This window comes from Haplochromis burtoni, unplaced genomic scaffold (assembly GCF_018398535.1).
Source record: "Haplochromis burtoni strain Fernald_Lab_line unplaced genomic scaffold, NCSU_Asbu1 Contig_276, whole genome shotgun sequence".
Taxonomy (NCBI): Eukaryota; Metazoa; Chordata; class Actinopteri; order Cichliformes; family Cichlidae; genus Haplochromis; species Haplochromis burtoni.
The window spans coordinates 34006-50925 of NW_024582637.1; the positions used below are offsets into that span (position 1 = coordinate 34006).

A 16920-nucleotide genomic window follows, 5' to 3' on the forward strand; every position below is an offset into this window, starting at 1 on the left:
TAACAGAAAACACATGAAGACCTGCAGTGTACACTTCAAGAAATCCAGAAGAGAAACCAGCACTTAGAAGACATGCACAAGAAAGTAGAACAGATAAATACAGATATGAACAAGGCAAAGCTAATAGAGGAGGCAACATTTAAAGAACTGAAAGACAAGCTTGAAGAAAAACAAGCACAATTAGAAGACGTGGAGAAAAGTTGCAAGAAACTTGCAACCTCCCCCCAACTTTCAATTTCCTCCATCATCTCCTAATCCTCTGTTCCCTTTTGAGAACACAGGGTTGGGAGATGGGGGGGAACAATAAACACAATGGGCCACATTTTACATGTGTCAGATCAATGTCTTCATTCAACAATAGCTGCATGTGTGTTTGTGTGTGTGCATAATATACATGCTTAACTTGTTGGATCCAAATCCCAGAAGGAATTACATAAAACAAGAAGACAATTTGAAGACAAACTTACCAGCAAGCTGAACTCCAGCCTTCCGGTCTTGGTTAATGTAAGTAATTCAGTGATAATCCAGACTCAGGCTTCCATTTAACAAAAGACAAAAACTATTATGAACTACATAATATTGTTCACAGTTTGTGAACAAACTATCTTTTTGTTTATATAATGATGATGAGTTTCTATAGTCTTTGGATTTACAGGAAAGCTTTAGAACAAATGGTCAAAACATGATATAATTGTAAATGCATAGGTGCTATTATTAAGGAAGCACATTCATGTACCCTGTGCTAAAGTGGTTCTGTGCGTGTTATCATATGTGTTGCCAGAGAGGTTCCTGCACCTTGAAACATCTTTTTCTAGAGCTTTCTGTCAGTCTTACTGTGTAGTTCTATACTCAACTTTCCCAAAGAGGCTCCAGTGTGTGGGAGAGCAGGATGAGTAATGTGTCTGTGTACCTAACCTGCTGTAGGGCATTCAAAAACCTGCCAGTAAATCTCTCTTCAACACTTTCTCCCACACACACACCTGACCTTCAGATTTCACAGGGTTGACACAGTGTTTCCTGCAGTTCAGCTTTTACAGATATTTCTTAGCTATCATGACAGCAGGACTCCATACCACTCAACATTCAAACCTACTGCCATATTTTTATTCTATACTCTTTTACAAAACATTTATCTGGCCTTTTCATCAGGTGAGAAAAAGGTTTGGGTGATATTGGACCGATCGTTGATAGAGTGAGTTGTCTACCAATTGGAAGGTCAGTGATTTGAGCCCTGAGTCATCTACTTGTCTACCAAGGCATCCTCAGATAAAATACTGAATCCTGATTTACCCCTGAAGCATCAACCACAGCATGACTGTGTGTGTGTTAGAAAGTGCTTAGGCGTAGATAAAAGGGGCGTGTGTGTGTGTGTGTGTGTGTGTGTGTGTGTGTGTGTGTGTGTGTGTGTGTGTGTTTGGGTTGAGGAAACCACTTTGCATGCTTAACTGTGTAGAAAGGCTCTATGAAAGTACCAGTCCGTTTACCAGAGTTGAATAATAGGGAAAACACAAGTGTTACTAACAGAGATGGGCAGTAGCGTGTTGCTGTAATCCGATTACTTTTTTCAATTAACGAGCAAAGTAAGGGATTACTATAGCAAAAAAGGTAATTAGATTACTGTTACTTTCCCGTGAGCACGCTGCGTTACTGTGTTACTAAAACCGTGATTTTTTTGCAAGAGTGTCTCATGACAATGACGAGCGAGTGCTACGTTCGTGGCATCAGCTGTGTGCAGATCAACAATGGATAATATATCAAGTGCGGGAGAGAGTATGAGCATGCAGCATTTAAAGTGTGGAAGTACTGACCTTACTTTGACTTTGATTCCGGAAAAAGTGACAAAAACATTAGCGTCTGCTGTTCGAAGAAAACTTCTTTTTACAGCGAAAAATAAACCCCTAAACTTCCGCACAAGCACTGAGTACGCTGCCATGGGAATGTGAAATTCACAGAGAAACTCACGGATTCTTCCACTGACATGACAGCTGCGACACACCTGCACCAGGGCAAACCTCCGCCTGCCCCACTCCTGCTATACAGGTGAAAATAGAGCAACAGGACCGCTGAGTCTTTGATTTTATTTATTTTCTGCTGTGTTTTACTTGCATCTATTTGAAAGAGTGAGTGTAAACACAAAAAACTATTTTATTTTATGTGCTGGAATGTGCAGAAAATAGGTTTAAATGTTAAACAAATTTCTTCCAGTCAGAGAATGTTGCATATAATTTAATTTTTGCTTGATGCATAAAGTTAAAAGATTAAAACTAATAAAACAAGTTTTAAAAAGAGACTTTTCCATTTGATTACATTTTGTATGATGGATTATGCAGAAAAAGATTGGGCTAAAATGTTTTTAAAAAGTAACTAAGTAACTAATTACTTTAAAAAATAAGTAATCAGTAAAGTAACAGGATTACTTTTGGGGTGAAGTAATCAGTAATTAGTTACTGATTACTTTTTTAAAGTAACTTGACCAACACTGGTTACTAATAACCTTACCAGTGACCTTATTCTGTCTTCCAGTAAGCCACTGTGAAGGTGAATCACAGCTCATTTGTATTCCCTTGCTTTTTTACTTATTTTTGATTATTATTGTTGATTTGCTTCGATTCACCAAGAAAAAAGTCTGCAGAGGATGGTGAAGTGCAGGGACACCCGTCAGGTGAGTGCCTGGAGGTGGCAGGGGAGCGTTCTGATCAGTGGCAGGTAGAGTTGAGAGTTCTGCTCACCCAGGGTAAGTACTGACCCAAATGACAAATGAGATAAGACTAGTATTTTAAAAAATAAATGACAGTCAATGTTCTTCTTTCTATTAGTAGTTTGGGACTGAAGTAAGGGATTGAAGAGGATGTTTGGGACACTGGCTGTTTTAATATTTTAAACAGACTTTTAGTGTTTTTCAGGATTTGTGCAGATTGTGTCTACTAGAATTTTATTTTTATAGTTATATTTTAATTTCTGTTGCCCCCTGGCCATGACTGTTTTTATTCCTTGTTTTATTATAAATAGACAACATTGTAATATGGAAAACTAGGGTGACACTAGGGGGGACAAGAGATTATTTTAGGGTGGCACATCCCATCATATGCCCCTACAGTAGATGCAGTAGATGCGCCCCTGTTTTGGCTAATAAGAGTTAAAACTTTGTCCCTCCAGCAAATCCATTCTGGCACGTTTCAATCTGCCGGCGGGACACAGTGGACTCTGCTGTGATTGGAGGTCAGGGTACTTGCCGCAGCGTCCAATCCGGCGTCAGTTTTTCTAGAGCCAGAAGTGACGTCTTTTCCGTTCCTAGAACTTCCGCCTTGCACGTGTGTTTACAAGAAATGCGGCACCTTTAGGTTAAAAAAAGCTTGAAGAGCTAGCTCAGTGTAACCGTGTGTGTGTCGGCTAAAATATGGGAAAGTTAAATGTTGTGATATTGAGATATTTATCCCGAGATGACTTCCGAGTCCTTACTGCGGTAAGTACAAAGCTAACTGCTAATTCGGTCCCAGTTGGTTAGCCTGTGCTAAGCCAGCGCTTGGTCAGCTGGTTATTGCTCATTAATGAACTTTTACACATGCCACTGTTACAGCAGCATGCGAGATGTTAATGTAGTTGTAATGAAGGCGAGCACACATACACAGGCATTCATAGTTCATGTTAGGTAAACGGAACATCGTTTCACTGTACTCCTGTGGTTTAGTGACTGATGGTGGATTCGCAAGACGCATATTTAAAACAATTAATTTCAAAATATGAGTGTCAGTGGTAGAAATATTCTGAGTTTGGGATCTGTCATTAGTAACAAACAAACCACTGGCGACATTGGTTGCCAAGCATACGTACTTGTCCTGTGCACACTAGCTCTGAAGAGTCGCTTGATCTGCATATGTATTAATCCTTGCTTTATCTACCTCATATCTGTAATGTGAAATTGCTGCTGCAGCACTTCAGTTGCCCTATAGGGATTTGTCTGCCATTGAGGCTAATATGTTCCTTGTGATATGTGTTAGACCATTAAAGCAGCTTTCTTCTAAAGTTAGTGTTTGTTTTCAGTCTTTTAGGCACAAAATTAGGGTCCTGGGTTTTGCTGCATGCCCTCCTTCATTGATCTATGGATTATCGTGACCTATGATATCTGCAGATGATATTATGAACTCTGTAGTGAAAGTAGGGAGCAGGTGGAAGAGTCTGGAGAGGTAGCAAAAGAGGTAGCAAAATGGTGGGAACAGCTCTCCAGGTTAAGGGAAAGGGGAGGTTTACAGTAAGACCTGCTATAATGTATGATTTGGAGATAGTGGCACTAAAAACAGACAGGAAGCTGAGCTGGAGGTGGCATACCTGAAGAGACTAATATTGTTGTTGGGAGTGACCAGGAAGGACAGGATTAGAAACATCTAATCATTACATCAAAGGGACAGCTCAGGCTGAGCAGTTTGGAGACTAAGGTGGTGAGGCAAACTTGATACATGTGCAGAGGGCTAATAGATGTATTGAGCGAAGGATGTTGAATATGGAGTGGCCAGCCAGGAGGTAAAGAAGATGACCACAGAGTATGGATCTAGTGAAGGAGGACAAGCAAAGATTGGTGAGTCAATGGAGGATGCTAGGAATAGGGTGAGATGGAGGCATATGATCTGTTGTGGTAACCCCTGAAGGAAGTAACTGGAAGAAGAATTTAACATGGGAATTTTAAGGACATAGAAGGAATGAGCAAAGGCTGTTTTTCCTGAAATATACATTACAACGCAGATAAGCTTGTAATTTAATCTGTCAGCTCACTGGTGATGATAATTTTGATGACAATGATGATAATTTTTCACGCAGGTTGAGATGGGGATGAAAAACCATGAGATTGTTCCAGTAAGTCTTCTGTCTTCCATTGCAAGCCTCAAGCACGGTGGCTGCAACAAGATCCTCAGAGAGCTTGTGAAACACAAGCTCGTGGTCTATGAGCGCACCAAGAGTAAGAAAACTTACAAAAACACTAGCTTTGTCTCACAAGTTATGATGTAAGTGATTAGCTTTCTAACATGATGGCGTGTGTTGATCTCAGCTGTCCAGGGTTACAAGTTGAATTATGGAGGATATGACTACTTGGCCTTAAAGACTTTGTGCGCCAGAGAAATAATCATTTCTGTTGGCAACCAAATGGGTGTTGGCAAAGAGTCGGGTAAGTGTTGTGTTTTGTTTTTTAAATTTATAATCATAATGTGTTTTCTTTCAGGTTTTCAGGCTTTTACCGTCAATCTTTTATGTGCTCATGTTTATATAAATATTTCTTTCTTTCTGTTCACCTTGCATGTAGATATATATATTGTGGCGAGTCCAAGCGGAGAGCAGTATGCTCTGAAGCTGCACAGGTTGGGGCGTACATCTTTCAGGAATCTGAAGAACAAGAGAGATTACCACAAACACAGGAAGAACATGTCCTGGCTCTATCTCTCCCGCCTCTCTGCCATGAAGGAGTTTGCCTACATGAAGGTAATGAACCAAATGAGTGAGAGTCTGTTCTGGACCACTTACAAGTGTGATAGAAAAAACTGTTTTGTTGGAGGATTTTAATGTCTGTCTCCTCTTTAATCCCAGGCATTGTACGATCGAGGCTTTCCAGTTCCCAAACCTGTGGATTATAACAGACATGCTGTAGTGATGGAGCTCATCAATGGATATCCGCTGTATGTTAACAAGCCATTGATTTCCTCTTTTTATTTGTATATTAAAATAGAAATAACGTACTGTTCCTACTGGGGGGGGGTTTCTTCCATAATTTGTGTGCATTGTCTCACTCTACTAGGTGTCAGGTTCATGAATTACAGGATCCATCAGCCTTGTACAGTGAGTTCATGGACCTCATAGTCAAACTGGCCAATCATGGCCTGATTCATGGAGATTTTAACGAGTTCAACCTCATGTTGGATGACCAGGACCACATAACAATGATTGACTTCCCTCAGATGGTGTCTACATCACACCCCAATGCTGAATGGTGGGTTTATTTGCTCGAGTTTTAAAGTTGGCAGTTAAAAGTATCAAAGCATACAACTTATAATTGTCTACTTTTACAACTCCTTTTTGTAGGTACTTTGATCGAGACGTCAAATGTATCCGCGACTTCTTTGCAAAGCGATTCAATTATGAAAGCGAGCTCTTTCCAACTTTCAAAGACATCAGGTAACTGCTTGTACTTTATTTTAGTCAAAACTAGGGATGGGTATCGTTTAGGTTTTATCCAATACTGGTGCCAAACCGGTACTTTTGAAACGGTGTTTAAACGGTGCTCAAACCGGTGCTTAAAGAATGGAGAACACAAAATTGGTCCAAAAACCTCTCATGTTCAGCTGTTTTTTTGTAAAAAGATAACAATGTTAGCCTTTTCTGCAGCTATGGTGGCATATATGGTATCACTCTTGGCTGGAAGCAGTGCTTAAACAATGGAAAAAACACAAACTTTCAAAACCTCTCATGTAATTTTCCACTTTTTCTTTGGTCATTTTAGCCTTTTTGGCCAGGGTGAAGGGAGTATCTGCCATCAAACAAGAAGACAGCCGCATGTAGCTATGATGATGTTTGCTAGTTCACCTTACATGCATTAATGTAATAACGTGGTTAGCCTACTCAACGTAAATTACACACGAACAACATTAAGCTACTCACGCAGAGAAGAACGGCTGCTGCTGCATCATCATCCGTCATCATTTCTGCTACACTGGCAGGGCTAGGGGCCAGGACTCTCCTCTTCGGGTTTTTGGGGGATGTTGCTAACTCCGGGTCCGATAACAGGCACCACACCCGCAGTAGATGTGCTCGGTGTGAGGTCTCGCAGCAAGCTATCAAATACGGCGCATTTCTCGGCTTTTTAAAAAAACGCTATGCGTCGCCAGGTGTTTCATCGGATTCGAGGTGTTACCTCCTTTGACAGTATCACAGTATCAGCTTAAAGCACTTGTTGCAGGCTGCTGAGTTTGCATATTTTGCTGTGAAGTACAGCCAGACTTTTGACCGCTTCGCCTTGGGCATTTTTAATCTGTAGCTCTGCTCTAAAAGAACGTACGTACCTGGACCCGCCTACTATCCTCGGAAACGTAAAATGATTGGCTAGAATCTAAAGTGTATCACAGCTCAGGAAAAAAAAGCACTGAAATAAAGCACCGAAATGTGCGCTGCTTTTCGGTCTGGTTACTACCGTTTATGTCAGATACCGGTACCCATCCCTAGTCAAAACATAACAAACATGTATGAATACAGGGAACTGAATTACATTTTAAATGGTAAATGTGGAGGCCGGACTCTGAACTGAAAAGCAGTTCTAACATGATCTCCTGTTTCTTTCCAAAGGCGGTCATATTCTCTAGATGTTGAAGTCTCAGCCAGTGGCTTTACGAAAGACATGGAGCGAGATGGTGCATTGCTACACCCAGCTGGACCTGAGGACGATGAGGAGGAGGAGGAGGAGGAGAACGACGACGACGGTGACAATGATGACGAGGATGCCAAAGAGGCAACAGATGAGGAAAGAGAGGAGGCTGTGGACATGGATGAATATAAACATGCAATGCTGGAACTGGAGGGATTACGAATCAGCGAAACACCTGCAGAGACACAAGATCAGGACGGTGAAAAGAGTAAGAACAAGGTTCAAGAGGATCAAGAGACTGAGACTGCATCTTCGCCTCCAGGTGATGAAGAAACAGAGAAGCAGTTAGATGAAGAGTTGGAGGAAGCAGAGGATGAGTTCCCAGAGCTGGCAGACCTTTCTGCCTCCAACAAGGAGTTTAAACCTTTCAGGTAAAAGCAGTGGATAGCCAACACAATAAAACCCCCAAAATGAAGATTATTCTTTGATGATTATGTGCCACTATTAGATAAATGGTACTGCAGGAAAACGGCATATGGGAAATATAAGACAACTGCTGATGAACTGCTTAGCTCATCTGTGTGGTATGTCCTTTTATGTGACCATTTGTGTTTTGTAATGTTCAAATAAGTCTGCAGCTGGCTAATAAAGCCCCAATCATAGCAGTCTAAAGACCAGTCACAGACCTTCTGGCAACCACTGGTTAGTAAATTTTGTTGTACCTGACAGGTTGACAAGTAGTTGTGGGGGTTGCTGGTAATCTAAAATCAGTTGCTAAACCCTATTGACTCAGGGCTAGAGACTTGTCTGTGATCCTCTGGCAGCTGCCACTTGCAAGGGAAAAGGGTGTTTTCTGCAATCGGTCGGCAAATGTTTGCTGGCACTCACTAGTGTGAAATCGGTTGTAAAGAGGTATAGTACTGCACTGAAACCTTCATGTTATTGCTTTGGTCACTGCTACATTTACAAGTACTTTAGACAAAAGATGCCAACTACGGTAGTGAAACTATGTAAGACTAATGGAACATTTTCCTTTTGAAACGTGTTGGTGGTAACAGTAATCTGCATCGTAAACCTTGAAGCTGTGCATTCGTTTTTGGTTTGTCCCATGCTTTTTCAAGTTTCAGTACAGCTCAGAGTAAATGGTGAGTGTTTGAGGACAAGTCTGTGTCTTCCATGCAAACTACAGGCAACTGCAGCAACCTGCTAGCGATCAGAGCAGTTAAAAGGTTTCTTTCTGGTGCAGCAAAGCAGCCTAATGACAGGCAACAACCACTCTGCAACCTGTCAGAGAATATACGTTTTTCCCTAGTAACCAAAGCAGTCTCTTATCCCGTGGATCTGAGGCTTTAATAGGATTGTTTGGCAAAGTATTATTGAGACAAGCCAGAAATATTTTTTTCTGAATTGTTAGTGAATTATAGAGACAATGAATCAAAATTTATGCTAATTTGTGTCAAATTAAGCTGGTTTAATGAAGTATGTACATTACAGTACATTTATGTGCTTTGCTATGATGTAATTTTTATCTCCCTGCAGAGATGCAGATAGTCTTCTACAAATTGTAGAGCACAGGAGGAAAAGGACAGACAGTGAGGCCACGATGGGAAGCACAGGGAGCTGCTCTACCATACCACCAGTAAGTATAACATAGATTTACACTGTTGATATATCTGGTTGACAGGGACACTCTCCTAATCTACCCAGTAACCAGAAACATGGTGACAGATTTGATGTCTTCATTATTTGGAAGTTTCAGCCAACACTGCAGCAGACACATTATACAGTTTTGAGGAAAATCTTGAAATGTCCCGTAGGTGTTGCTAAAGAGCTTCAGTTTGTAAGAAGGTGAATTAACACAGAAACAACATGCCAGCACAGTGTTGTGTCTGGCTTTCAGAGACAGGAGGTGAGTATATTCATCTGTTATGACCTGTTGTTGTTATCGTGTGTCCTGCAGGAGGTAATCCGTCAGAAGGTGCGGAGGCAGCTCACCAAACAGCAGAAGGCGGCGCAGAGGAGACGTCTACAGAAGGGTGAGGCCAACTTGGAAACCAAATCCAGGAGGGAAAACCAAAATAACATCAAGTCTAGCATGGAGACCAGCGAATTCTGGGGATAAAGAGAACAGCATTGATGAAATTCATCAATCAATACACCCTTTTTTCTTTTTTTTTTCTTTCTTTTTTTTTGGCTTTTTGAATTTTTTTTGTCTGAAGTTGTAAACACAATTAATAAATACTGTGTATTTATTCAAAAACTCAGCTTATTTGAATCATCACAGAGAAATCAAAGTGGAGGTCACATAAAGTGAAAACTGTTTTGGATGCTGTTCTCATAAAATCTCTTGGTTTTCTTTTTAAACTTAAGTAAAATTTTGTTGCTTGCATACACAAATATGGACTGCTTAATATAGCAAAACAGTATGATTAAACTATGGAAGTGTGTTTCTTATTAAATAAAGGCACTTGTTTTCACAAAACACTTATTTATCACTGTGTTAGTGCTTCATTTTGTGTGTGTGTGCTGATACCTACACGAGCTCTACAACAGATTGAACAATGTTAATTAGCTTCCTGTTACAGAGTCAAAGGTTCATGCTCAGTCTGGATGTGCTGCTTACAAAGTGACTAACGTGGACAGGGATTTAAAATTCAAATGGTGCACATTCACAGAGAGCACACACCAACGCATTAATCATGAAAGAGTGACGGAAATGGATGGGCTACATATTGAGGCAGTCCGAAGGAAGAAAACGAAACATGTTTTTCTTCAAATTCAGTTAATTTATGCGTAGGAGGCTTTCAGAGAGCGTCTGAATTCACACATGAACAATGGCCTTTCATAGTGAACAGAGTGAGTGAAGCTCAGTGGGCCCAAATTTGCGTGTGAAGTCAAAAATATCCCACCCCCCACATATCCAAAAAAGGCCTGGGTAAAAATTTTCGCTGTAATCCTGAGAACGGGCATTTTTTTTTTTTTTTAAGCTGGACCTCTTCACATAATTTCCTCTTATGTTTTTTTTTTTTCATTATAAAAAATTGTGGTTTCAACTTGGCTGCTAGGTCGAGTTTAAACCGTCCGACTGTGCTCAAGGATTAGGCAGCTGCACAGCCCCAGAGGAGGGGCTCAGCATTCCAGCTCTGCACCTCTGTGTGTGTGCATGTACAAGAGGACCGAGGGGCCCTCTGAGCTAATTGGCAGAGAGGGTGACAAAGGTGGTCTGCTTCAAAAGAGAAGCCCTGGCGAGATGGTCAAACAGACGAGGAGGAGGGGGATTTGGGGAGGTGGAGAAAGGGGAGTGGAGGTTCCTTCTAATTTTGAGCCATGGTGACGGTGGTGGCTACTCAGTTATTACTCTACTTAGCTACTCAGAGTCAGACGTGCTGTTTTGGTGGATCATTTTAATAAGAGAATGGTCTGAAGGTGTTTGAGGCAGCAGGAACTAAATGCTGAGAGAAGATGAGTGACGTGAAAGTGGAGGAGAGCATCATGTCGTACTTATCACAAACTGAGACTGGCGCCGGCCCCAAAGACTGTGAGTAGGCAAGAAACTTTGTGACAAACCTACAGGTTAGTTTTTACAGCAAAGAAGATATTAGAGCACAGCTACAAGTCTTACTGCTTAACAGTGGTTTTTACCACTAGCAAGGCAATAATGCGTCACATTAAAAGAAAGTCAGGGGAGTGTTTCATTGTTTTACTTTGTAACATTTCCTCTAAAGCTCAAATAAATGCGAGTTAAGTTCTCCCTGTTGCCATAAATGGCCCTAAAGTGACTTTCCTGCCACGAAGTAAAGGACTCTGGGAACTTTTAAACCCATTTCTGGGTCAAAGTGAGCACAAAAGTGTTCGGAAATACTAATATTGTCAAGTGGTGAGGTGCTTCCCTTCAGTTCCAGAGTCTACTTAAATATAAGCTGTCTGGGTATGCAGATAAACACAGATGTCTGATTTCTATTTTTAAGTCAAAATTTCTGCTCAGCAAGTGTGATGACACAGGAGAGTTAGCAGAATGATATAAGGGAACCCCAGATAGATGAATAACATCTCCTTGATACAAACGCAAGAATTCCTAACAGTGGCCTTTCACAAACATTTTCAATCTTCGTGCTGACATGCATGTATGTGCAGTAAACGTGGTGGCCATTCTTCATAACTTCTGGGAGCAGAAGCAGCTGAATGGTTCCTCCAGTGACTCGGATGGTTTTGGTGGGAAGGGAGCTGGCCAGACAGAGAGCCTGCTGTTGTACGAATCTGCACCTTCTCCTGGTCCTCCGTACGTCTGCTATGTCACGCTTCCTGGAGGAAGCTGTTTTGGTAACTATAAGGTGTGTTTGACATCAACAGTGCTCTAACGACACTTTCATCTAATGTGCTTATATGAATAAACAGCTGTTATCCTTAAAGCCCTACAGGAAATATACCACTACATGCTAAAGGTTGAGTACATAAATAACAGAATTAGAGCAAGTAATAGTAATAACAGTATTAACTTATGCTACATTATCACTTGTTTCACTTTTTAATAATATTACAAAATTGCTTTGCACCAGCACAATTCAACAAAATTACCAGCAAATAAAAGCCATAGCAAGCTTTTAAACAAAATGTTATTCTTTTGGTTTTATAGAAGTGTTATAGAATCAAATTTCACATTTTCACACTGACTTTAAAAGTCGTTTTAAAATTATGTTGTTCAGTTTAAATCTCATGATGCTTCTCAATGGGCTCATTGTGATCCAGACAGCAGCCCCCAGCTCAGAGGCAGCATATGATTGGGTATCTGTGAATTCCTAATCTCAATAGTGATGTGAGTTCAGATCCCATGATTAGCTGCAGTCAAGTGCAAAATTATCAAAAAAATACAAGACTGGGTGCCCATTTATGGACATGTGGACGCAGCCTGAGGCCCACACACTCCTTTTGACGCACTTTGCTGGTTTTCTGCTCATACTCAGGTGTGTGAAACTCAAGCAGAAGCTCGGAGGGACGCGGCTCGTGTGGCTCTGATGAATTCACTTGTGAATGAGTTGCCATGTCGACGCATTGACCCTGAGTTCATCGCTCATAGTTTGCGTCAGGCGGCCAGAGACAGTGCTGTATGTGTAAGCTAGTTCAAACACACATTATTACAACTTGTATGTCTCAGTATTAACAGGCTTTGTGATGCGTTTAAAGGTTTCTGTAGAAGATGCATGTGATTCGGGTACCAGTATAGGAACCTACAGTTTGCTGCTTCACTCCTACATTGGAAGGAGCATGCTGGAGTTCCAGGTAAAGGACAAAGAAACACTCATTTCTTTTGCTTTACATAAATATGGCTTCATGACTAGATAGACTGAAAGATCCCAAGCATTACACTTACAATGTAAAGTGCCACTTTGCACTATAAATAGAGTGTTTATAATAACACCCACAATTTAAGTATCAACCGTTTATTATAAGGCAAACATAAAAAAAAAAAAAAAAAGGCCACCCACAGGGTGGCAATTCTGCCCTTCCTTGGAATCGTTTACCCCTCTGTTCTGCTCTTACATATCTCTCAGACCCTGGCAGAGACATGTGTTATTAAACACCTAATATTTCTACCTTTTGTATAAATAAGCACATGCCTGCAGACAGAGGGGTTATTAGTAGAAGGAAATGGGGTCATTATCATTCCTGCTAAAACTCAACTCATAGAGATGGATTGTGTCCAAGTAATACACACACTATCCACATGCACATGGGCTGAAATGTAGTCACACTTGTGCACAGGTCTGCACGCAGCATTGAGTATAAGCTTTGCAGCTGTCACTAGAATGTATAATTTATAATTGCAGTTAATGCAGGAGGTGTCAAATGGTTTCATAGTGCAGCAGAATTGTAAACAGAGCAGCAGGTACAACACGGATGTCAACCTGAAACAACTTTCCATCTGCGTCTAATTATGTTGGTTTAAGTTAATGTATGGACTCTCTGTTTAACAGTAATGTCACTAGTTTCCCAACACATGGCAGCTGTTCACCCAGCTGGTGTTTTATAAATCGAGGTGAAACATACCTTGTGCTTGAGGATTTGTGATAGTTTTGTCAAAACAACCACTTACATGTAATAAATATTCATATTTTTGTCTTTGTCAAACTTACAACGCTAATCTGGTTTGTTAGGTTTAACTCATTACTCGTGGAGCTGCATTAAACTTTCCTTTCTGACTGTGTTTCTTTCTCAACCTCATCTTTCTGTAGGAGATGATGACAATTTTTCAGTTGTTGCACTGGAACGGGACTCTGAAAGCTCTGAGGGAAAGACAGTGCTCTCGACAGGTATGGGGTCCTGCTTGATTAAGTGTCAGCATCTCCGTATCTATGAAGTGATGATGGCCTATTTTCTCTCCTCCATCTCAGAGTGTGATTAGATATTACTCTCAGCGAGGACTTGATGAGTACGTGCGCAGCAATATGGCTCTGGATTGGCTCGCACGGGAGCAGAGATCACCGGGTCTCATCGGAGCTGAGTTGCAGGTGGCACAGAGGGAGCTAGTGTTGGCCCGGCGTCGAGGCGTAGAGCTGCGCTTCTACAAGGAAAAAACAGAGATCCTTAGCTTGGCTCTCAGCCAAGCATACATTCACCACACACCTGAGGTCTTCAGCCATTCGCTGAGTCGCAAATACAAGCAAGAGCATCTGCCTTTAGACACATTTTACAGCCAGGAAACAGAAGCCCAGCGAGCCCCACCCTTAAGCCATTTGCCACCGGTCCATAAAAACACACAGCAAACAGTCTGTGAAGCCTCTGGACTCTCTGATAGTCCTTCACCATGCTCAGAGCAAACATTTGAGCCTTTAGATGACTTTGAATAAACTGAATCACAAAGTAGAGGATGGGCAAAACATATTGCCATTTAACTCTATACCTCCTAAAGGCCCACTAGGATTAACCATGAAGCTATTTTCTGAAGTGTTTTCTGTCATATTTTACATATGAGAAGTTAGTGAGGGTATTCTTTGCCTATGCAGCTAAAAAATCTTCTACATCTACATTTGCTACACAGAAGGCAACTAGAATGTTTTTTGTCAGCATGACTGAGAGTTTAAAAAGAGGTTTTACAAAATTGGGTCGAGGTGTTATTATGATGCCCGACCATTATTAACATACAATTTAGTTTGTGACTATAAAAGTATGGCTCACTGTAATGTATAAGCAGCTTTAACAACAATAAATGTAGCATTCAAGTGATTTAGATTAAATAGTAGAAAACTTAATTACATTTTTAACGTGGACCTCAATTTTTTGTTTGTTTTTGGGGGGTTTTATGAAGAGCACTCTGTCACTGTCCTACATTTTATTTATGCACATTCTTGTAGCAATGTAGCATGCACAGTCACAAAAGAGCATTTTCATAGCACTCTATGCAGTCCTACCTAAAGCACCTCTAGTAGCAGTAACTTGACTTTATCAGTCTTTTTTTTTACAACTTTGCTTTGGTTCATTTAAGTTTGTTAACATTTGTTATCTACAGCTCTCTTGAAGTCCACCTGCAGTATTTCAATCAGGTTTAGGTCTGGACTTTGACTTGGCCACTAAACACATTGATTCTTTCCTTTTTCAGCTATTCTGTTGTAGATTTGCTGTTGTGCTTGGAATCATTGTCCTGGCACGTGACACAATTTGATCAAAGTTTTAGAGTTCATTGTGGACTCAGGGACTGCAAGGTGCCTAGGTCCTGTGACTGCAAAACAAGCTTAAACTATCACCCTTCCACCACTGTGGTGACAGTTGTGTTTGTGCTGATATGCTGCGTTTGGGATTTGCCAAATGTAGTGCTGCGCATTATGAACAAATAGCTCCACCTTGGACTCATCTCTCAAGAAGATTTGTCCTTTGTTCTGATGCAACTTGTGCTGTCATGTTCTTTTTAGACAGAATAGGCTTTCCCCTGGCAAACTTTCCAAACAACTTATACTCTTTCTGTCTTTCTTTAATTGTAACACTGAACATACTGAGGCCAGTGGAGTCTTTCTGTTTGTCAGTTAATCAAATGCATTTGATTAACAGCACCTGGCTGCTGCTCACCCTTTTAGTTCCTATGGAAGCAGTCAAGCTGTCCTTAGTTTTCCACGGGAAATCATAGAAGGCTTAGACACTATTTTTCACATGACTGTATGTACGTAAACTTGTTCTCCCTGCTTCACTCCTCCCTGCATGTCTAGGCTGCCATGTAATGTGTCAGTTTTTTTAAGAACAGTGAAATATCCTGACCTATTACATGTTATTTGATTGTTTTACATTGATAAAGGACACATAGCAAATGCATAGTTCAGGGGAAACGTTAATTTCGTCATTTTAAAAGTACATTTCAAAATGAATGTTTTTTTCTGCCCTCATAACCTGTGACTTTTTTTGTTTGTTTGTTTGTTTTTGTTTTTTTAATATCCTATGTGTCATTTCAGACTGTGATAATTTGATTATGTCATAATGCATTAGTCAAATTTTAGATTTTAAGTATGTTGATGGAGGAAATTATGCAGTGATTCCACTAACTTGCAGATAAAGACATTCATGACTTTGTAGTGAGTGAAAATAATTATCCAAGGCAGGAGTGTCACACGTACAGCCAGCGGACCACATCCGGCCTGCCAGAGAATTTCATATGTCAATTATCAATGGCCCGTCAGTATGTAGAAGCAGGCAGGGGTGAGACTTTACATTGATAGGCACACCATGCAAAGACAGACTGTCATCATACCATTATGTGAAACAAGGAATAGGGACTGATGTTCAGTCGGCCAGGTACACAAGGCGACCGAAGTTGGATTTAAATGCAAGGGTGTCGGAAAAAGGTGAAAAAACGAGCGAAGACCAGTGGTGTGCGATACTGTAAATTTAGGTATTGAAGATACCAAATAAATAGAGGGCCAGTATTGCCAATACCAATACTGATACCGACACTTTTAACTTATAATGGCAGTTTATGTAGGGAAGAGTGCTGTGTAATGATTTATGAGATAAATCATGATGAATTTGCAAATTCTGATTTTAACTACAACTAAATCACTGTGAACAATTAGTTAACACAACAAAACACACCCCTCAGCTTTTCATATATTTTGAAACTGGGTTTATTGAGACTTGGAATGTAAATGTTTATGATTTATGATTAGGCTGATGATCAATAATGGGTCAATGACCCTCCTAGGGACACTCCCAATAAGGCTTAAAAATCTGGGACTCTTCACCAACTGCTCTTAGGATTAAAGAATCTTCTTGGACGAGAGATGAAATATCTTCAAGAAACTTAAAGAAGTCCAGTCGCTTTTCTTTCCAAGTTCCTTAGATTGCTTCTAAAGCACTTTGGGTCCTCTTCTGTAGTTTAAATGTGTTATAGGACATAAATAAAATAGACATGACTCACTTCATAGTGCATGTTTGAGGTATATTTATTTATTTCCTAAAAAATGATCTATTTAACACAATTAAGTGGGCTACATGCCGAACTTAAAGGATTGAAACAAAGTATCGATTCTATTACAATAATATAGATCTGATACCAATACCAGCATTGGTATCTTTTATCGATATCTGCCTATCTCTAG

The 16920-nt window shown here is 40.5% G+C and overlaps 2 protein-coding genes across 2 annotated transcripts; both read left to right on the plus strand.

The window, feature by feature from the left end:
* The first annotated feature begins 3265 nt into the window (after positions 1 to 3265).
* Positions 3266 to 10328, plus strand: riok2 (RIO kinase 2 (yeast)). Its single transcript, XM_005940113.2, has 10 exons — positions 3266 to 3463; positions 4813 to 4951; positions 5042 to 5158; positions 5294 to 5469; positions 5575 to 5663; positions 5783 to 5974; positions 6067 to 6159; positions 7324 to 7773; positions 8882 to 8981; positions 9303 to 10328. Exons 1-10 carry the CDS (start codon positions 3398 to 3400, stop codon positions 9462 to 9464), a joined length of 1584 nt encoding a protein of 527 aa, XP_005940175.1. The 5' UTR covers positions 3266 to 3397; the 3' UTR covers positions 9465 to 10328.
* Positions 10329 to 10418: 90 nt separating this feature from the next.
* On the plus strand, positions 10419 to 16666 carry LOC102289744 (protein limb expression 1). The gene is made up of 6 exons (XM_005940115.3): positions 10419 to 10880; positions 11477 to 11673; positions 12304 to 12444; positions 12524 to 12619; positions 13573 to 13650; positions 13732 to 16666. The coding sequence occupies exons 1-6, from the start codon at positions 10805 to 10807 to the stop codon at positions 14185 to 14187; spliced, it is 1044 nt and encodes a 347-aa protein (XP_005940177.1). The 5' UTR covers positions 10419 to 10804; the 3' UTR covers positions 14188 to 16666.
* Positions 16667 to 16920: the final 254 nt, after the last annotated feature.

Excerpts from the sequence above, each read along its gene's own strand:
- LOC102289744 (XM_005940115.3), top strand. The coding sequence starts at position 10,805 with ATGAGTGACGTGAAAGTGGAGGAGAGCATCATGTCGTACTTATCACAA. Across the intron at positions 12,445-12,523 it reads AGGCGGCCAGAGACAGTGCT|GTTTCTGTAGAAGATGCATG; the intron begins GTATGTGTAAGC and ends ATGCGTTTAAAG. Across the intron at positions 13,651-13,731 it reads AAAGACAGTGCTCTCGACAG|AGTGTGATTAGATATTACTC; the intron begins GTATGGGGTCCT and ends CCTCCATCTCAG.
- riok2 (XM_005940113.2), top strand. The coding sequence starts at position 3,398 with ATGGGAAAGTTAAATGTTGTGATATTGAGATATTTATCCCGAGATGAC. Across the intron at positions 4,952-5,041 it reads GGTCTATGAGCGCACCAAGA|CTGTCCAGGGTTACAAGTTG; the intron begins GTAAGAAAACTT and ends TGTTGATCTCAG. Across the intron at positions 5,975-6,066 it reads TCACACCCCAATGCTGAATG|GTACTTTGATCGAGACGTCA; the intron begins GTGGGTTTATTT and ends TCCTTTTTGTAG.